Source organism: Notothenia rossii (genome assembly GCF_949606895.1).
Source record: "Notothenia rossii genome assembly, chromosome: 3".
Taxonomy (NCBI): Eukaryota; Metazoa; Chordata; class Actinopteri; order Perciformes; family Nototheniidae; genus Notothenia; species Notothenia rossii.
The window spans coordinates 89,601,311-89,622,970 of record NC_136901.1 but is presented as its reverse complement, the minus strand read 5'-3'; the positions used below and the strand labels follow the sequence as shown (position 1 = coordinate 89,622,970).

Sequence of the window (21,660 nt, the reverse complement as noted above, 5' to 3'; positions counted from 1 at the left end):
ATAAAGGGAATATTAGATTGTGTTTTAGACTAAATCATTTTCGGATGCCGATTAATTTGCAGTTGCAGCCTATGAAGAGTCAACAGGCGTTTCCCCACGATGCATAAAGTGATTCTGTTCCTCCCTGTTTGTTTTTCTCAGATCATCTCAACGCTAACTTTTAAAAGTTGTTGCCAGGCTGGCAACCAGGCATCAGCTTTTGGTTGCCAAAACTGAAAATATGGTTGCCATTTTTAGTCACCCTATATTTTAAATAATGAAGATACTATGCAGTTATACATCAACTTAATAATGAAAATGTGTCACAAAAGAATGTTCAAATGCTTTACTTTAAGTAATTAACACAATTATTTGAAACTTAAGTGGTAGGAAACTTGTCCACCCTCAATTGCTGGCATACAAAACACCAGTAGTGCAGCTGTTGTTCTGTTCTTCACAGATCAGTATTTTCTTGGTCATCCGTTGTCTTCCTTTCAAATTTGGGTTTTCTTGACCTTGGTGCTGATCCCCACCATAGATCCACTGGCCCTAAAGCATTGAAGTCTTGGATTGGCCAGACTAATACATTTCTAATGTTAAATAAATGAAAACCATTCACAGTTAAGAACTAGATATTAATTATTAATGCTGTAAAATTACCTTGTATTTGTCTAACTATATTTAACATGTGTTACCTTTTTATAGAAGTGATTATATTTGTATGCCAATATTTTCCTCTGGTAAAGTTTCGTTTTGCACTTTTATTTTGGTAGCAATATGATCGGGACTCTTATTTTGAAGGAACTTTTACCGGAAGCGAATGCACAACGCGTCCCAAGACTTTAAATGTCCTCTTTGCTTTTCGTTCGGGTTCTTCCTACGCCTTATCAGTTGAATCACTTTGAACATTCGTTTGAGATGTTGAAGGGTTGGCCGAACATTTTACCCCACTGTCAAACAACTTAATTTGCTTCGCCATTTTTTGTAAAACAAACACACGGCGCACCGCGCACGCGAGTAAACCATGGAGTAAACGTGCATTGCTTTCTAGCTCCGTAATCACACCAATGCACGTGCAACTTAAGTATCAGGTTCCGACTGTTCACAACATTTAATTAACATTCATCTATTTTGGGGTGCACATTTAGCTGTTTGCTGTCCTTATTTCTTTATGTTAAAAACTGGTTGCCATCGGCCAAGAAGTGGTTGACATTTTTTCGAATGGTTGCCAATGGCAACCTGGCAACCGTTAATGTCGAGCCCTGATCAGAATAAGATACAAAAGATGGGAAATGTTTTGAAGCTGAAGAAAATGACATGACACAGACAGGTGGCGGATAAAGACTCTGCAGAGTTTTAATCATTTCCCAATTCCACATAAAACAAATGTAAAAAAGTAGAGCGCTCTGACTGAAACCTCTTGCTGTTCCATCGCCTCTCCGTCTGGACTCAAGACAGTTTTAAAAAGACCCGGTCATAAGAATACGAGCAGGAAGTAAAACTTGTAACAAGCAAAGACAACACAAAGAAAGGAAAACACTACAGCAAATGAATGACGGAGGATCGGTCTCACTCGTTTGAATTCCTACTGAAAGACATCCTCGGCTGCACGAAGCTAACATGTCCAATGGCACGGAAATATGTAAATAAAAACAAAAACTAATGAGGAGATTCTTGATGCAAGAGCTGGTAGTTTCTAATGTGTTTAGCACAGGTACTGCGAGAACACGGGTACACATTTCCTCCAATTACGTGTGTGTGTGTGTGTGTGTGTGTGTGTGTGTGTGTGTGTGTGTGTGTGTGTGTGTGTGTGTGTGTGTGTGTGTGTGTGTGTGTGTGTGTGTGTCTCTCAGAGCTGCAGGGCACAGAACTGCTGGTACACAGCCAGGATGTGGGGGTCCAGCTCTGCAGTGAACAGAAGGTTCTCCAGAGTGCCCATGTACTGCTGGATGGTCACATGGTGCTGCAGGAGAGGAGAGGTTACACACATAAGGTTACTGCTGCTGTGTGTGTGTGTGTGTGTGTGTGTGTGTGTGTGTGTGTGTGTGTGTGTGTGTGTGTGTGTGTGTGTGTGTGTGTGTGTCTCACCATGAGGAAGACCTGCTGCAGCCTCTCGATGCAGTTCTTGTACCAGGGCGTGCTGATGTCCGCGCTGCCCGTCTCACAGCGGACCAGGTGCTCTGTCAGCAGCATGATGAAGCGCTGGGGGGGGGGGGGAGGAATGATATTACCTTTAGTTGATTGTCCTCTTGTCTAAAGTCACATTTCTGCAGTGACATGGTAGGGCTATTCTGAGAAACAGCTCAAGACGCATCTGACATTAAAAAGGAGAACAGGAGGAACGCGTCCCTGACACACTCCGTACCTGGAAGATGACGAGGAAGAGGTTCTTCTGCTCGCTCTGAGCCGACTCCACCTTCTCCTGCAGCCGGTCGATCTGCTCCTCCAGCTGACCCTCCTCATCCTCGCTGTTCTTCTCCATGTCCTCTTCGTCCCCGCTGTCCCTCTGTGGACAAACAGTAAGTCCGAAGCTTTAAATCACCTCCATGGCGTGGTGTTGGGAAAATAGTGAATGTACTCCTCCAGTATGAGAGTCACATGATATCAAAGGTATCCCAACTGTAGCTGTGAACATGACAGGATGTGTGATTACCTAGAAGAGCATCAGGACTGTTTGAGGCATATGACAGCTATGTGATGAACATGATGATTCAGCCTCTATTAGGGATGGGTACCGAGCCCCGGTATTAAACGGGCCCCGGGGCTGAATTATTAAAGACCGTGGTACCGTTAAGCTCCGACGTTAACGGTCTTTTTATCGGCACTGGAGACATGTACAAAATATATGTCATGTGTATTATTGCTACAAAAACATTATATTGCAGTTTTAGTGTCGCCAACTCTGTTTCTAATACGCAAAAAGCATCCATGATTATTTTTTGTATTTTCGAGGGGGGCGGGGCAGTTTACACACACGCGTCTGCTACATGCAGCCACACACACAGCCACACAAACACACACGGAGGAGATGGCGGAGTGAACGCGTTCCGAGGTGTGGTTAAACTTTACCCGTCTCGATGTGGACAATGCTCGTTACCAAAAGTGCAATAAGAGTTTAGCATGAAAGAGAAAAAACCCAACAAATTATCTTTTTTTCCTTTGACTACTTCCATTCTGGAGAGGATCAGAAATACATGGATGCTGAGATTGAAGCTCAAGCCGGTGACCAGTGATTATTAACAATGTTAAGTATTCAGGAAAAAGTCAGAATGTTGATATTTTGAGGAAAAGTCAGATTGTGGAGGAAAAAAAGTCAGATTTTTTTAGATTGTTGAGAAAAAAAGTCAGATTCTTTTAAATTGTTGAGAAAAAAAGTCAGATTTTTTTTTGATTTTTGGGAAAAGTCAGAATTTTGAGAAAAAGTCAGAATATTGAGAAAAAGTTAAATTTTTTGAGATTTTGAGAAAAATACCAACAAATTATCTTTTTTTGTTTTGACTCCTTCCATTCTTGAGAGGATCAGAAATACATGGGTGCTGAGATTGAAGCTCAAGCCGGGGACGATGGTGGATAAAGTCACCTTGTGTTTGTGCTGCTGTTTCTCCAGTTTGTCCTTGGCCTCCTCTAACTCCTGCTGGATCTTCTGCACGTGTTTGTCCATCTTTCTGATGGTCGAGTGCAGAATCTCCCACACAAAAAGTCTGGAGGAGAGAGAGAGTTATTCCACAGAGGCCGAGAGACGACAGCTTGTAAACCAATAATGCAGGAAGCAGAGCAGTAGTTGTTATGTTTTCTGGCTGGATAGATGTGCATTATTAACCCTTTAAATAGAACAAGGAATGTGTTCATGTAATAATAATAAAGCTTTATTTATATCGCACTCTTCATGCCACACAAAATGACTCATCACAAGTTAAAAATAAACAACAACACATTCCCCTCAGATGATTTGTTAAGAACTCTTAAAGGTACATGCAGCAAAATATAACATTTAATCAGGTTCATTGACACAAGGAGGTGAAAGGTATGATAATACAAATAAAATAAATAATGGTTTCTCTCCGACAGATAAGACACAAGGCAACTGAGTCGATGCACAATATAAAACACCATAAAACTAAGTGAACAGATAGGTACGACAGAAAAAGAAAAAAAAACGAGATGATATTAATAAAAATGCCATAATTTTAATAAAGGTTAAACGATTAAAATATTAAAAAAACACAAAAACATAAATATTGCTATTGAAACCCATTAGATCCATAAAACCCTTTAAAACCTATAAAATAAATAAAACAATATCAAAGTCGGTAAATAGTGTGTGTCCTCTCACCTGGTGAACTCGTGAGCCATGTCCTGAGAGAAGAGCCAGTTGGCCACGGCAGCGCAGTCCACGATCTGCGTCCGGATCAGTTTATCCACCAACACGGCCACCATCTAAAGGGCAGCAGAGACACAGGACATGTTCACCTGCTCTCACACATGGATCAAAGCTTCTATCTGATTGAAGGGCTTTCCGTTTGTACCTGTGGGTGATTCTTCCACGCTTCATAAACCACTTTGAGGATGTGCACCTTCCCCTCGTCGTTCTCCGTCAGGGCCTTCAGGACCTCGTGGAACCTGAAGGAGTCAGAACAAGGTGAGTCCCCTATCATACTGTCTTTCATCAATATGTTAAAGGTCTCAGATATATACAGAGACTGTCTCTGATTGGCTGAAACACCAAACAGATCATTGCAGCATCCCATAATCCCCTCTGTTTCAGCCCTGTTTCCAAAGTGCTGATTCTCTGTCTGTTACTTTAGATGAAAATAAGGAGCCCCTCCCCACGCCCCTCTGATAGAGATTTTGTTAAAAAGAACACAATAGCCGCGTTCACACCGGAGTACTTTTCCCACAATAGTTCACCAGAACTACGAAATATTTGCGTTCACACCAAAAAGAGCCGGAACTAAAATATGTTCATCAGAACCTTTTCAGTCCCTGCTAGAGAGCAGAGACTTTTGTGAGAGAAAAAGGTTCCTATTTCTGATTGGCTGGGCGGATTGCAAACCACGCCCCGTAAAACTCCCTAAAAAGTTTTGTGAAGCCGTCATTTTATTATCCTCGCATTACATAATTAGCATGAGCATTAGCCCAGCGCACAAAGGCAGAGAGACTAACTTATGGCAACACAAAAGAAAACATGGGAGCGGTGGAGATGAGGAGGTGTCGGCGTTCTGGAGATTTACTCTGAAGGCTTCAGTAGAAGCTGCTGGGAGTCCCAGCAGCTTCTACTGAAGCCAGTCCCCAACTCCGGGGACTTCCGTCCGGGGACTCCGGGTGGCAGTGTACGCCGTGAAGTGGTTTGCGGCCTGCCAGTAAACCCAAAGCAGAAGAAGAAGAAGTGACGACAGCGGCTTCATTTGCCTAATCCTCCCTCAGGGACTTATTCCGGTGTGAACGCGATCTGTACTTAGTTCATGAGAACTCTCTAGTTCTCATGAACTAAGTTCTCATGAACCTTTGTGGGAAAAGTACTGCGGTGTGAATGCGCCTAATGGTGCTCTAGGAGGAGATTCAGGTGATAAGTTGTGGGGGGGGTGGGGGTTACCTTGGTTGCTGATTGGCTAATGGTTACTCAAGCCAAAACATCGTTATGACATAATAAAGTGGCCAAAATCTGATCAGCTCATTTTCAGACAGCTTTTTATAGAAATGGATCAGGACAAAAAGAGAGGGAATCTTTGTTCCTGAACCTTTCAGAATCTCTTTCCACAGAGTTGATGTAGAAGAGACATGAACAAGTGGATTTTGCACAATAGGTGTCCTTTACGTTCACTAGTTATCTGGTATGCTTGGTGGGCTACAAACATTTGAAAACGGGTAAACTGATGTGAAGTGGAGTCAGTGTTCCTGTCGTGTTGAACTTACTTTCCGAGGGCGCTGAAGGAGTGGCTGAAGGATTTAGCTGCAAGGTGGAGCAGAGTCTGCAGGAACACATCCACCTTCAGAGGGTTGAAGCTCTCGCCCTCATCTGAATTAGGAATAGAAACAAAACGATGCTTTGATTTTGAGATTTTTGAGAAAAAGTCATAATTTTGAGATGTTTGAGAAAAAGTAATTTTGAAATTTTCAGAAAAATCTAGAAATTTTCGATTTTTAGAAAAATCCAGAAATTTTAGATTTTTGAGGAAAAGTCTTACATTTTTGAAAAAAGTCTTAATTTTTTGATTTTTTGAAAAATAGTCAGAATTGTGAAAAAGTAGTCCTAAATTTAAGATTTTCAGAAAAATTCCATCAAATTCTCTTTTTTTGTTTTGTTACTTCCATTCTTGAGAGAATCATGGATCCTGATATTGAAGCTCAAGCTTTTCTCACACGTTCCTCAAGAAGCACAGCTGCAGAGTGCTCAGAAAGCATTGCGCAAGATGGAGGAAACTGAACTGAGACACTGACCGTCGTCGTCCTCCTGGTTGGGGTTGGGCACTTCTTTGAGGATGGCCAGGATCTCCTCGTTGGTCGCTCGGTTCTTGATGGCGTCTCCCACAGTGATGGATGCTGGGTAACCTGGTAACGAAGCTGTGAGGGAGCAGAGACATTCATTAGGTATCCGATCATATCTTAATTCAGGAAAGATCTGTAGAAACATGTGAGGTTGACAGAGGTAAGCAGATACATCTTTTAGATGCAGATGATACTACTGTTGAGCAAAATCTATGTTATGATAATGTTCTTACAGCTGCTCTCATCTGCGTATTTGTAAACAAAGATGTTTTCAGCGGGGATGAGAGCGGAGAAGGATGCAGGGACGATGTCCACGATCCTCTGATGGTAGGAGAGTCTGTAGAGAGGGGGGGAAACGACACATTTAGTTCATGACGTTTTTAGATTTAAAGATCAAAGAGAAAAAATATTGAAGGACTTCTTCGAGGCTTGAATTCATTAAAGCTGCATTAATACAGCTTCTAAATGTACTTTAACTTAATGAGAGAAAGGGAACATTCACAATGCAAAAGGAATAATGTGTTGAAAAACCTTTAATACCTCATAGACTTCTCCAGAACTTCTTTGATGAACTTGGGCTTGGGCTTCTCTAGATCCATGGTCAGACAGTCAGACCTTCACAGAGGAAACAACACCGTCAACACAGCAGCCGATTATCACTGACAAAAACTCTAAAACTAACGAAAATTAAACTAAACAGTCCAAAATATTCTCAGAAACTGAGCCTAAATAAGACCAATCCTTTAAGGAAATAAACCAAAGCTATCCTGCCTGGTGAAAACGGTTTGGGTGCATTTCAGTTTCAGTTTCTTTACTAGAAAAAATGTCCAAAACCGATAAAAGAAGACTTCATGAATCTCAGTCACGGCCCGTCCACACGGCGGCGTGCGTTGAAGCTTCAACGCCTCTGCCCTTTCCCTTTGAATGGTGTGAGGTCACGCTTTGCCGAACTGCATTGTGGTTCCGTTGCTTCGCTTCAAAAGTTGAGAAAAGTTCTACTTTTGAAGCTTCGACGGAAGCGTCAGCCAATCAGATCATATGCCAGTACAAGCTCTAGCCAATCAAACCGCTTGCTTGTTTGTCCGGGGCGGGAGATTCATGTGATTGGTTGTTGGTCGAGTTTCAGACACGCCCACCGGCAAGCTTCAACGCACGCCGGCGTGTGGACGCTGCGTTAGAGCCCAAGGCATTGAACCACAGAGGTTCTCAGACTGTGGTGCTGAAAGAGGACTCAAGCTCTCTCCTAATCTAAATATTTAAACATGGTCATTCCTTCACAGTTCTCCAAACATACATTTATTATAGCTGGCAAACTAAAATATGCAAAAACGTTATCTCAACCACAAGTATCAAACACACTCTGAAAAAACACTTGAACTAACTAGTATAACCTTGCGGCAAATCTTTTTGTCAATATAAAACAATCAGTAGCTGCTATAATATAAAAGTGATTTCACTCACCAGTCGTCCCAGCTCCATCGAAACTGGAAGTTGCTCAAATGATGAGAAAACCAGTTGATTAGTCTGCAATGAAAAAGGAAAAGTAAGAGACGGGATCTGCTACTTCAGTTGTCCCCTCGTCAATGTAATCACATGTTCAGTAGCTCACCGGTCTATGCAGCTGGTGTTCATGCTGTCCAGCCTCATGAACAGCATCTCTGTGGCTTGGGCCAACTACAGCAGGCGTTCAGGAAACAAGTTTTTAGAGTGGAGGAACACGTGTTCTTTACCTAAGGCCTCGTGCCTAAAGACTCCTAACTATCACATGTTTAATGTTAGGATATCATCAGAAACAAGCGGGAAATACATTTGGCTGAATGATAACAACATGTTTGACATCCGACTGTGTGTTTGATTACAGTAGTAAACAAAGTAAGATTTAAATATCAAGATGAACCCATGATAAATGCTACACCTAAGATTTCAGTTGACATATCTACACTGTAGCCATGTACTAATGACAATGTGATGAATACTTCCATTCTTGAGAGGATCATAAATACATGGATCCTGATATTGAAGCTCAAGCGGGTGACCAGTGATTGTTAAAATGTTTAAGTATTAAAAAAAAAGTCAGATTTTTGAGAAAAAGTCTTAATTTAGAGAAAAAGTCTTAATTTAGAGTTCTTGAGAGAAAGTCAGATTTTTGAGAAAAAGTCAGATTTTTGAGAAAAAGTCTTCATTTTTTAGATTTGAAAAAAAGTCTTGATTTGAGATTTTTGAGAAAAAGTCATAATTTTGAGAAAAAGTCTTAATTTTTTAGATTTGAAAAAAGTCTTAATTTTGAGAAAGTCTTGATTTTTGAGAAAAAATCATCATTTTGAGATTTGAGAAAAAGTCTTAATTTTGAGAAAAAGTCTTGATTTTTGAGAAAAAGTCTTAATTTTGAGAAAAAGTCTTGATTTTTTAGAAAAAGTCTTAATTTTGAGAAAAAGTCTTGATTTTTTAGATTTGAAAAAAAGTCTTAATTTTGAGAAAGTCTTGATTTTTGAGAAAAAGTCATCATTTTGAGATTTGAGAAAAAGTCTTAATTTTGAGAAAAAGTCTTGATTTTTGAGAAAAAGTCTTGATTTTGAGAAAAAGTCTTAATTTTGAGAAAAAGTCTTGATTTTTTAGAAAAAGTCTTAATTTTGAGAAAAAGTCTTGATTTTTTAGAAAAAGTCTTAATTTTGAGAAAAAGTCTTGATTTTTGAGAAAAAGTCTTGATTTTTTAGAAAAAGTCTTAATTTTGAGAAAAAGTCTTAATTTTGAGAAAAAGTCTTAATTTTTGAGAAAAAGTCTTAATTTTGAGAAAAAGTCTTAATTTTTGATGAAAAAGTCTTGATTTTGACTTGACTCTTGAACAACACACCGTTTGTCCACTACACCGTTTCAAGCGTATACACTTCATTAAGCAGACACCTTAAATCCTATATTTCAGCTTCTGTTGAAGACGGGTGTGAGGATACGACTTGTGGCAGCGAGCCGGGCTGCAGTTTGCACAGCTCGATGAGCAGCGTGGTGTACATGACGTCGATGTGAGGAGCCGCTGGCAGCTGGAACAGCTCTCCAAAGATCACCTGAGAATAAGAAACATTCATATGTCAAATCCTCGTTTAGATGAGAGAAGATAGCCTCGAGATGTAGCTTGTAAAAACTAAAACTGTACCTCCACGATGTGATAGTTGAGCGGGATCTTATTTTTCCCCGGATAGCTGAGTAACTGGGCGGCACTGAGGGGACAAACAAAGAAGTGTTAAAACGTGTGTGTTGCCCATTCAGACAGAAGGAAGCTCGTTACCCACCAGGTCTTCCTCTCCTTCCAGTGAGTCTTGATGATACAGTGCAGGTTTTCCTCGATGACGAATCTCTCCACAGAATGACTGCCGGGCATAACGGGACCCTGAGGGGGAAAAGGACGAGAGTTAAAGCACCGACCCTGCTGTAGTTCCTTTATAGCATAACGTTAGCATTTTGCTTCTGTCGACTAGGAAATTATAAAAAGTAGCGGATATTATCCAGCTATAAATGAACTACAGCCGGGTACAGCAGCACGACTTCAACGTCACGCCAACTTAAGATCCACATTCAAAACTACAGATTGAAAATGGTACGAGTTGAAGCGTTTGTTTGAACAGTTTGCAGGAGGCAGGTACTTGCTTTCAAGCAGAACAGGGCAAACAAACTTAGCAGGAGTGTTTACTGTGTAATGACGTACAACGGCCTCGACAACTCCTGTAGTGCTATTCAGCCACATGTGGGGTCACTGCTGATGTATTTAATGTCGTAGAACAAAACATGATCCGTCTCTTAAATGTGTTTCAACCACAGACCTTAGTTCCAGCTATTTTCCAAAATCCTATGGAGAAATCCAAATACATTGCTTTTTGGCGAAGGAACCGGAAGTGGTCAAATGCTAACTTAGTTCCGGGTTTTAGGGCGCGTCACTGTGGCACTCTATGGAATGTACATGTATCGCCTACAGATGAATAGATTTACTGAGCTATGGTCGGATTGGCTTTCCTTTCTTCGCCAGACACGGCCACATTTCATAGAATTAACAAACTACTGATGAGATGATAACCAGTTGCTTGGTCTATTTACCAAAATATTGTAACTTCTTGTTTGTTTGACTGTTATTGCACCTGCAGGACTGTCCCTCACTATGTCAATGAAACATCCCTTCTGTTATTGTATAAAGTTCATGAACATTGTACAGAAAGGACCATGAGAAGGGGAGGGTTTCGATGTATACCGTCCCCTTATTGCAAAGGTGTACTACTCCCTGTAACTGCAAGTATATTTCATTGTAACTGCTGAAATGTCCTCAACTGTCTTCTAAATAAAGAATTGTGTCGTACCTCTGGGGCGTCGGTGTAGTCGAACATGCGGAAGACGACGTGGGGCATGGGGTACTGGGCGCCGGGGATGTGTCCCGGGGGGGTGAAGGGGGGCAGGTTGTGCTGCAGGGCTTCACACAGCACGCTGTCGAAGGCGATGTACGGACGCAGGATGTGGCGCTCCTGCCAGCGGTCCTTCTTCAGCTTCTGGATCTGAGCCCACAGGCAGTCCAGGTACTGGGGGAGGACAGAGGGCGGGGGGGGGGGGTATTTAGAACATACAAAAGCTCGGTGAGGATATCATCAAGTTATCAACATAAGTGCAAAGAACATTCAAATGACATGAATTCACAGGTTACAAGATTGTATTTTTCTAAGGGACAGAAAAAAAGGACTTGAGCTCTTTTATGAAACGGGGAAAGGACGGCTTGCCTCCTCTCCCTGTACTACAATGTAAATGGTATTTATTTACCTAAAATAAATCGGAAATTGAAGGATCCAAATGATCAATATGATATAAAAGTGATATATTTGGAAGGCCAGAATATTTGTTGTTTCAAGTAACAACCACACTTCCTTAAAAACTGACCCCAACACTAAAAGCTTATGTCCAGGCCAAGCCATCACAAGCTTATTTTAACAACAAGAAATAAAACATTAGCCAGGACTGCTTCATTTGACCATATTTGTGGTGACTTTGTGATAGTTTAGAGTCAGATTGAGTCTGAAATAGTTCATTGATGACATCATATTAGAAATATAGAAACAAAAATAGACAATATCAGGGTTCATCCACTTTTTCACCAATGATTTTCCATGACTTCTCCATGACCTTTACCTCATTTTCCATTACTCTTTCTCAGCAGTACCACTGAAAATGGTTTATTTGAACATGGAACAGGAAAATAAGGTCCGCATCTGAAACATGTTGAGCCTATCTAAAACAAATCAAATAGGCTTACTAGCTTCTACAGGCTAAAGCAACTAAAATCTCTCACCAGCAAAACACCTCGTCAGTTAAATGCCATGTTGTTTTCATTTCTATACGATACAGTATTTATTATCGTTATAGTATTACTATTTTGGCGATTAGATAAAAATATAAATTATATTTGATGCAACTTTAGTTACATTTCCATGACTTTTCCAAAACTTTTGGATAAATATTGTTTTACATACATTTTCCAGGGCCTGGAATTAGCTTTTTGAATTTCCATGACTTTTCCAGGTTTTTAATGACCGTAAGAACCCTGCAAAATGTTCAACGCCCTTTAATGGACATTAGATATGGGAAGAACTCCATATTTACATTTAGGAAGGACTTCTGGACATTAAAACGCCTCAGGTGAGCCTCATTAGAGAGCTGGAGTATTTTTCCGCTGTCATAATATCTCATGAAGTGAATTCTACAATCGGTGAGCATTTCTAAAAGGTCATGCGAATGTGATTCACAATTATTCTTGTTTTCCAAATTATACTAGGGGAAAAAGTCGTTCTTTGATGCTCCTCTCACCTCCTCCTGTAGGTGGGGCTTATCGGCGGTCCACACCTGCAGCATGGAGACGTGAGTCTTCACTCGCCGCCTGGAAAGTCAAGAGAAGTGATACGTTAAGGAAGAGCTGACCAATATAACAAATAGGCTGAACAAATAACTAGAACGTCAACAAAATAAATACATATGAAAAACAAACAGGTAAGACAGGAAGGGTCTAGAAAGCACGGCAGACTTCTTACTTGAGGAAGCCATCGATCTGGCTGAAGAGTCGGTCCATCTCCACGTCTTTCTTCTCGTAAAGCTCCTTCCCCACCCAGGGCAGACAGGACAGAACCACGTACACATACCAGTCCGCCCGCACCTGAGGACACAAACAACACTTGAAACGTCTCAACTCAACCTCAGCAGTTAACGTTTCCACCCAAATGTAAAGTCATCTGGTGTAAAGTCAAGGACAATGTTGCATTTATCAGGAATTGGTAACTCTACAGTAAACATTTAGTAAGAGTTAGGAGACGTGTTTGAGCGACGCCAAAAAGCTTCAAAACATTCTAGTTGCACTTTGTTCGTTTTCATTTCAAATATGTATTAGCTCTACGCCCTCTTCCACCCACCTGTGGTACATCTTCCTCCTGAGTAACACTGATAAAGTTTTCGAACATGGCCACCATCGAAGGAGCGGCGATCACATGGCAGTTGACCAAGTCAGACAGAAAACGCACCTACAAACAGAAGATATCGTGTCAACAGAGAAAGCAAAAGAGATGTGAGGTCAACTTTATTGTCAATCTTTCAGTTTGTGTGGACAGACAGAGAGATCGAAATACCGTTTCCCACAATCCCGAATACAAAAATATATAACAATATGTACAAAAAGATGTATATACCTATATATAAACAATCAGACACACGCATATGCACACATTAAGACATCAATAAAAGCACAACAATAGATATATACAAAATAACAGTCACAGTCGATGAATAAAAGTCGGCGTACCAAGTAAACAGCTTCGTTGTACAGGTTGTTTTTCAGAGTCTCCTTGAGTTGTCTGATCATGGCTTCCACAAACTCGCCCCCAAAGTTGTAGTTCCTGGCGTTCAGGAGGCCGACCAGAGTCGTGTACACAGACAGCTTCTCTGGGAGGAGGCGGGCGCTGTCACCCAAACACAACTCAGTGAGAAAAGACCACGCAAACAGTCAGCATTCAACAGTGAGCAAGTGAGAAGTGGTGAGGAACTTACACGGCACATAAAATGCGCAAAATTTTGTTTTTGTAGTTTGGAAGGTCGGCCTCCAGGACACCTGCAAGCCCCTCCAAGTTGCTCTCCAGGGACGAAGTACTCTGTGAAGAACAAGTAAACAATTTGGTTTGTTTTTGCTGAACTATAGTGTTTTAAATTATATCAGAGCCTGTGAGGAGAAGAGAAGTGCTCTACATAGATCTGCAGGAGCTAGATTTCCCCGGTGGATGTTTTACCTTCTCCCCCACACGACATATCAGTGACTCCAGGCGATCTTCTATTTCAATGGGCTCCGACGTTCTCCTCCTTTTGTGTTCCTGACCTCCTGAAAGAGCAAAAGAACAACTAAATAATCGCAAAGTGAGTGGAAGACAAACAGCAACTGATAGAGTAACTCAATGGCAGTCTTAATGGAAAATACACCGTAACACCATGAGATGTGTTTATGAAGCCAGGCTGTAAACACATTTCATGGTTAATATTAAATAGCTCAGATTTAAATTGATTCTATCAGGTTCTCCTTGCAATGAGTCATGAGGTTAAATATGACTGACCCTGAATTAGTAGGGACTACATATGGAGTTGATGATGATGATGGTGTTACAACTTGACAAGTATGTCTGTTATCTAGCAAACATGAATATATCCTTGCAATAAATGAAAGCAGTCATCCTTTAAAAGTCATTGTAATCTAAAAGTAACATAACCTTCTTTGATGTTGCACTTTTAAATCATTACAGTTCAGTTTTAAGGTGGATTTCCCCTTAACTGCTAATCAATAAGTACCTTTAACTGGCCATGCGTCAGTGGTTTATGGATATTCTTGTGGATAGTAAAACAAAGCATCGGTACATGTAATATAAACTACTCTAAGTGAGGTATTTGTATTATTCACATCACTTGGTTGCCGCCCCCATACGAACCACACAGGTTAACATTAGCTAACCTAGCAGCTAGTGCTAACATACACCGGTTAACACTAGTAAAACAAAAATCTTCGAGCTTTCAACCCGCTATACCGACACCACAAATCAACCCGTATTTACTGTGAGACATGTTAATGTTACAATGAAAAGACTTAAACTTAAATTCGTGAAGTAATTAATAACCATAATTGCATTGAAGTGATTAAACACGCTAACGTTAGCTCGTTAGCACAACGTCTGATTGTGCTAGCTGTACACATGTAACTAACGGTCACTAACCGTCATTCTCGCTCTCGCTGTGTCGTCTCCTGGACATTTTGTTATTCCGTTTCACTATAAATGTAAGGAAATTCGACAAAAAAAGAATATGAAATAATAATGCGGCTTTGCAGGGCTTCTAGATCATTCAGCCTGGACGTTATTCGTGGAGCAGAAAAATACTAGCGGTCCGATTCAAGTGATGGACATCCGGGGCAACAGGAAGGTGCATCGTTTTGAATAACATATATATATTTTCCCTTTATTTTTCAAGAACATCATATATTTTATATTCAAGAAAGTTGCTTTCAGGGCTAGACATATAGAACAAATACATTAAGGAATACAGTTTCACATTTCAGATTCATTACAGCCAAACAAATCACAGTCAGGACAGTTAAAAGGAGCACCGAGGAAGATGATGTGTTCATATTATATAAGACAAACAGAGTTAATACAAGATAATTTAACATTTTATTTTATTTATTCCGTCCTCCATAGATAATTCTGGTCCCAACTCCAATACAGTAGGTGGCAGTAAATGCACATAAAAGCTGTTTTTGTGAAACAACAGAAGAAGTTGAAGAAGGTGCACCGTCCTTTTTCGTCCGATGTCGATATTTACTAAAGCACGTTTGGTGACAGTTGTGTGTTTACAACCTATATAAAGGAATTTTAAGACGTTATATTTAATATTTTCCGACATCAATTAACATTTAATGTCCTGGTAATGGATAACTTCTACATGTAGAGAACAAGTTTCTTATAACTTAGATTATAAGTGATTAGTAGATTGTTACAGATCCTAAAAACATGGCAGAGGATAATACATCTTTCTCAGAGTTCATGGACTTGGATCTTGACACTCGGACATGTAATGGAGTGAGACAGGAGAAACAGCTGTCTGCCTCACAGAGAAGAGGCTACAGCTTGTGCAGGAGGAAGGTGAGTAAACAACAAACAGCTGATTGATGTTGTTTGCTCTCAACACGTTGCAAGTTAGGTAAACACAGCTAGGATCATGTGTGTGATCAGTGAGCTTACATGTATAGTAACATATAGTTGCAGTGTTTGCAGAGGTGGGAAGTTACTAAGTATACTAACTAGAATACTGTACTTAAGATTACCTTTTTTTTGTTTTACTTATGGTGGGATTTCTGCAGGGATCCGTACCAAAATCCCAAGTGTTTTCTGAGGTGTGTTTATGTGAATATGATGTGTGGGTCAGGGCATCTGTGCAGCACATCGGTATTTTTGACACATTTAGCCTATAACATTTATTACATCTCCTGAGATTTGTAAATTGTTATATGACATATTGTAAAATAATTGAGAAAATACGATTCTGCTACTCAAAATTATCTTTATTTTTTTATTGTGTCCCACATCAATGTTTCCCCCCATGTATGTGTATTACAATCTCATCAAAAGTGATATCTTCTCAGTTAAAATACGTAAATAAGGAATAAAACAAACATTTTCAGAAGGGCACATCACTCTTGATTAAACCCCTTCAACTCACATTTGTAAATAGACATGGATTTCTATGAAAGGTCCCAATTAGGTTGGAAAGTTGAATTTTCCACATTCAGAGCACCTCGTTTTTTCCCCTTCACAGTCATTTGCTGGCTTTGTGGCGTCCAAGAGGAACAGCAGTCCAGAGGAGGGGGACTTGTCTTGGTGCTGCTGTGGTCAGACCTTTAGAGAACACTCTGCCATTCACAAACACGTGGCCCGGACTCATGATCCTGAAATACAGCGGCTCACACAGGATGCTTATCAGTGTTTGTTGAACCAGCTGGAAGAAGAAGCTGAAACACAGCAGCTGAACGAGTGTGAGGCAGAGCCGGTGGACATTTCTGCCTGGATACCTGACACCAGGCACATCTCTGAGGAGCAGCTCCAGAAGTACTGATCACATTTTGATTCCCTCTGTCTACGTTTAGTTGTCTGTTCCACAGTGAAAATTCATCTTAAAATCAAGTTAACATTTGTAATTTCTAAAATATTGATCTTTTTCTATAAATACTGATATCTGGGGTTAGGGGTTCGATCCCAGCCCATGCAGTCAACATGTCGATGTATCCTTGGGCAAGATACTTAACCCCGATGGCCAACGGTGTGTGAGTGTGTGTGAATGTTAGTTCTTAGAGTAAGGGTACACTGCTCTGTATGAATGGGTGTGAATGGGTGAATGACATGTAGTATGTAGAGCGCTTTGAGGGGTCTTAAAGACTGGATAAAGCGCTATATAAGTACAGGCCATTTACATTTCTATCTGTCTTTGTTATTCTTCTTTTCAGAGGTCCAGGCAAGGTTCTCCTCTATTACCGTTACTGTCAAATTGACGATCCACATGTCATCTGTGCTTGGCAGAGAGCTTTGTGTGAGAAGCTGCACTTAACTGGCAAGGTGATTCAATCCTCATATCCTGCCTCAAACTTAGATACTACAGAATTTTACAAGAAAGCATTTACCTCAGTTGAACCGTCCTTTTGAAATATATCCTGTTCTCAGGTGAGGGTGGCGACTGAAGGCATCAATGGAACAGTCGGAGGCACCAACATGGCGACCGACGCTTACATCGACGCAACGCGATCACACCCTCTCTTCAAGATGGAAAAGGATGATTTTAAGGTCAGTCTAGGTTGGAGGATGTGTTTTTTATTTGACATACATTACATACAGTTATGCTTCTACACAGCACATTGCATCAATATGTCTGTTTTTTGTTGCACCATAAGCCACAGCAGACAGAGTTTTAAGCCTGTGACATAACATTAAAGAATCATATGACATTCAAAATGAGGAACGCACCAATATTGGATATTAGGCCGATACTGTCTCAAATGTCTGGATCGAGACAACGGGCCGGTTTCAATTTGATTGAATGTTATTCTTTTTACATGGTATAAACGGGAACGATCAATTTGTTGCTGCATTAAAAAAGGCAAACAATGTTATTCCTGTTCATTTGATAAATGAGTTGGGGCAGTGGGGCATACTGTACAGATATTAACTAAACACCACAGCCCAGGTATAAAAAATGCAAAAGTAAACAAGTCCTTTATTCTTTCTTTTGCCAATTCTTTGTATTTGAAGTGTTTGTCTCTGTCTCTGTGTGTGTTCAGACAAGTGATGGTGGTGCAGAGTGTTTTAAAGACCTGAGGGTCGGAGTCTATAAGGAAATCGTCCCAATGGGAATGGATCCTGATGTGGTGTCCTACCAACTGGCAGGTATCGTTTGTGTCATTCTGTTTTCACAATAACAGTTTTTCTATTTGCACATGTTTATTTAGCTCTTATATTGTGCTAGGAGTTTTGTTTCGTTACAGCTGATTTTGTGAAGATGAGTTATGTATCTGTCTCACCTCTCAGGAGTTCATCTGGAGCCGGAGGAGTTTCACAAAGAGGTGGGGGCTCTCTTGGCTAAAGCGGACGAGAGCAATGACACCATCCTCCTGGACTGCCGCAATTTTTATGAGAGTAAAATTGTAAGTTATAAAAGGGTTTTCACCAAAAACATAATTACATTTTTTGTCAAATTATACATGTAAATGATATTGAGAAAGATCAATTCCTGCTAGATCCTTAAAAATGTTCACTAAAATGGAGAATGACAGTTTCCTCACACCTATCATAGTTAAAGAAAGTCAGGTTTAATACTGTCTTTTTGAACTGTGTAAATGTGTTCCCTCCAGGGCCAGTTTACTAAGTGTCTCGCCCCGAGCATCCGTAAGTTCAGCTACTTCCCGGACTACGTGGACCAGAACCTGGATCTGTTCAGAGACAAGAGGGTGTTGATGTACTGCACCGGGGGGATCCGCTGTGAGCGCGGCTCTGCCTACCTCCGCTCCAAAGTGAGAGGACTCGTCTTGGGCCAATTGGACTCTTTATTTTAATGTAGCTGTTAGATAGCTAACAGGGATGCTGTAACTCACATTGTGTCTCTGCTGAGTCATTGTCTGCTTGTCCTTTGACCAACACTCAGTTAACAGTCAAGGCAGGACACTACAGTTGAAAAGGGTAAAAATACTAAGCGATATCACCATGACACTTCTCCAGTTGATTACTAAAATCGAGACAATTTTATACAATAGTTAATTTTCTGAAATGCTGTGTTTCAATATTTGCTCATTTGCATAGATGTCCGAAGCAGAAAGCTTAGGTTCAAAACTCTTGTTTTGTTTTGTTGACACGTTAGCGTCAAAGGATTTTACTGAAGGACTCTTAGGTAGGTATTTTTGTCTCTCCATTAATACGAACAATTCTGTCAACAACCATTAAAAAACAGTTTGGCCATGTTTTTAGGAACAAGTGTGTACATTGTGAACACATCCCTCTGCAGAAATAACTCATTATATCGATACTAGGAATAATGCCAACACGGAATAAATTAGTTTAGGAAAATATTTGTATTATTAAATGTTCTGTAATTGTAGTTTAATGCATCTGTTTTTGTTACCTGTAGGATGTTTGTAAGGAGGTGTACCAGCTGAAAGGTGGAATCCACAGATATCTGGAACAGTTCCCAGAGGGTTTCTACAGAGGAAAGCTTTTTGTGTTTGATGAACGCTACGCCATCTCCTCCAACAAGGACATCATCTCAGGTTAGTTTGTGCATAAATCAGCACAAATTAATTGATTAAATACAGACAGAATAACATCACAAATAACATGAAAAGCACTAAGGCCTTTGCTCTGTACACTGAAACTAAAATGATAAAAACATTTCCTTTATCTTTGTATTAGATAGCTATTTCTGAAATAAAAAAATAGTTAAGAGTATCGATAACCATGAATAAACACTGACATGCAGTTCCAGTGGTTCCCAACCTTTTTTGTCTCGTGTACCCCTTGAGCTGGCCGCCATTCTATAAGTACCCCTCACTCATCTGATTATTCGCCTGATTATTTTTTCGTGTATTAAACCCTATGTTATCGTTTAACCCAACTGCTCCTAAATGAAAATCACGTATATAAATCACATTTAATACAAATGCATTTAAACTTGAAATGTACACTTGTTGTAAGGTAACAAAAATGATGTTAAGACTACTTATTTATTTATGTATTTTTTTTAGGACATGGCCCCTCCCCTCTGAACAGTCACTTTTATCCATCATATTTGAAATGAAACATTGTTATTTTCTGTATTTCTGTAAGACACAAGTTATTTATTTATTTAGCAATGACTTGCGCTATTTTTAGAACGGACGACCAGGCACCTGCGATCCCCTGAAGTACCCCTAGGGGTCCCCGTACCCATTAGATTATATTACATTTAACTTGTTAGATGCTTTTATCCAAAGCTACCCCCTGATTCGAATTTCAGCGCACTATCCACTGAGCCACAGCCTCCCACACCTTCTGGTTGGGAACCACTTCTCTAATGCAACTCTTTGTTTTAGAATAAGGAACCTAATTACATCTCTGTGCAGAATGCAGGTACTGCGGCTCTCCCTGGGACCGGTACCAGCTCTGCTCCACCCGGTTCTGCTGCCAGCTGGTTCTGTCCTGTCCCGGCTGCAGACAGGACGGACGCACCGCCTGCTGCCCCGCCTGCCAGACCAAGGGACAGAACCAGAGCCAGGCGTCTGGTCCGCATCACAAAGAGGAGTGTGAGTGCACTGAAGGACGTCCCAGAATCCCTCAGGATGCGTAGCAATGGAGACGCTACGACTGGACAGGGGCTTTCCACCACGTGAATAATGATGCCTGTCCAAGATTATAAATCACAGCTGAAATTAGAGGATGGGGCCCAGTTCATTCACTTTTTTATATGAATATTGGGAATTAAGTCAGATGTATTGTTTATTAAAGGAGTTTTATTCTTAAGAAAGTCATCTGTGAAGCTGATACCAGATGGAAACAATTTGAATTTGTTTTTTAATTGAGAAAATATAAGAATGCATCTGCAAAATCAATGATTCTTTTTTACATGGATTTTCTGAATCTGGAATGCCTCATCAATAATAAAATCTGAGTTCCAGGTGATATAAACTTGTTATTTTCTGTGTGTGTGTGCTTGGTTTACTATATACTATACTATATATGCGTATTACTAGTTTTTATTTGCCAAAATTGTCATAGTTCTAAAGATAATGTTGTTTGACCATTTTAGTTATGCTGCATAACAACTTGTATACAACCATATCAAAAACACAGTATGCATAGCAGTTATCTGGTGCTCTGTTAACCATGCACTCTGGTGAAAGCAGGTTACTGAGACTGCAGGTGTTGCTTCAACACTTCAGAAAACCACAAGCAGCAGCACGTCTCTGTGGCTGGCTCCGGTTGACTCGTTTTTATTTTTTGAAAAACCCCTCATATAATTGGGGATAAAACACTTAAAATGAAACCATGCTGAAGCAGGCCGCGTGAAAGAAACATACACAAAGGTACAGTACTTTTTATGTTTTCATTTCCTTCATTTTCTTTGTCAGTTTTCATGTTTTGAGAGATTTTGTGTCCTTGCCAGCTGACACCTCTGAGGGACAAAAAAGGTAATTTGATGCAACGATTTCAAATCAATCAAAAATGTAATGGTTTTTCAAATTGTAGACACATTATCGGAACATTATAAAGAGGATTCGTGTTGGTGGATGTATTTATAAAATTAAAAAAATGACACAATCACAACATTTCTTACATCTTCATATCGTCGCTCGATTTAATAGACTTTTTTTTTCTTTTTTTTAAAAATGCATTTAATACTTGTCATAAAATGAATGACACACATACAATCTTGCTGTTATTAATTAAACATAGTTGTTAGTAGTTGTAGTGCTATTAAAGATTAAGCTTTGAAGTACAATTTGACACGAGACATTTCTTAAGGCTAAATAACAAATAGCAAAAGCCCAGGAAACAGGTTTGGAGTTAGGAAAAATATAAATTAATGTATATAATGAAACACAACTCATAAAAAGGAAATCTAACAGCTGAAATA

The 21,660-nt window shown here is 40.1% G+C and overlaps 2 protein-coding genes across 2 annotated transcripts; one reads left to right on the top strand and one right to left on the bottom strand.

The window, feature by feature from the left end:
* Nucleotides 1-1,310: 1,310 nt before the first annotated feature.
* Nucleotides 1,311-14,919, bottom strand: ncbp1 (nuclear cap binding protein subunit 1). The gene is made up of 23 exons (XM_079667881.1): nt 14,730-14,919; nt 13,761-13,849; nt 13,525-13,625; nt 13,280-13,436; nt 12,894-13,001; nt 12,519-12,640; nt 12,298-12,367; nt 10,806-11,021; nt 9,750-9,847; nt 9,614-9,677; nt 9,414-9,524; nt 8,075-8,139; nt 7,927-7,989; nt 7,006-7,080; nt 6,699-6,802; nt 6,418-6,540; nt 5,893-5,995; nt 4,506-4,599; nt 4,313-4,416; nt 3,560-3,680; nt 2,345-2,485; nt 2,068-2,181; nt 1,311-1,942 (listed from the first exon to the last, which is right to left on the bottom strand). The coding sequence occupies exons 1-23, from the start codon at nt 14,764-14,766 to the stop codon at nt 1,829-1,831; spliced, it is 2,394 nt and encodes a 797-aa protein (XP_079524007.1). The 5' UTR covers nt 14,767-14,919; the 3' UTR covers nt 1,311-1,828.
* Nucleotides 14,920-15,075: 156 nt separating this feature from the next.
* Nucleotides 15,076-20,714, top strand: tstd2 (thiosulfate sulfurtransferase like domain containing 2). The gene is made up of 9 exons (XM_079667882.1): nt 15,076-15,653; nt 16,327-16,616; nt 17,012-17,120; nt 17,226-17,345; nt 17,840-17,945; nt 18,087-18,202; nt 18,410-18,568; nt 19,180-19,318; nt 20,150-20,714. The coding sequence occupies exons 1-9, from the start codon at nt 15,522-15,524 to the stop codon at nt 20,371-20,373; spliced, it is 1,395 nt and encodes a 464-aa protein (XP_079524008.1). The 5' UTR covers nt 15,076-15,521; the 3' UTR covers nt 20,374-20,714.
* The last annotated feature ends 946 nt before the right edge of the window (nt 20,715-21,660 follow it).

Excerpts from the sequence above, each read along its gene's own strand:
- ncbp1 (XM_079667881.1), bottom strand. The coding sequence starts at position 14,766 with ATGTCCAGGAGACGACACAGCGAGAGCGAGAATGACG. Across the intron at positions 7,081-7,926 it reads CGATGGAGCTGGGACGACTG|GTCTGACTGTCTGACCATGG; the intron begins GTGAGTGAAATC and ends TCCTCTGTGAAG. Across the intron at positions 4,417-4,505 it reads CGTGGAAGAATCACCCACAG|ATGGTGGCCGTGTTGGTGGA; the intron begins GTACAAACGGAA and ends GCTGCCCTTTAG.
- tstd2 (XM_079667882.1), top strand. The coding sequence starts at position 15,522 with ATGGCAGAGGATAATACATCTTTCTCAGAGTTCATGGACTTGGATCTT. Across the intron at positions 16,617-17,011 it reads TCTGAGGAGCAGCTCCAGAA|AGGTCCAGGCAAGGTTCTCC; the intron begins GTACTGATCACA and ends TCTTCTTTTCAG. Across the intron at positions 19,319-20,149 it reads CAACAAGGACATCATCTCAG|AATGCAGGTACTGCGGCTCT; the intron begins GTTAGTTTGTGC and ends ATCTCTGTGCAG.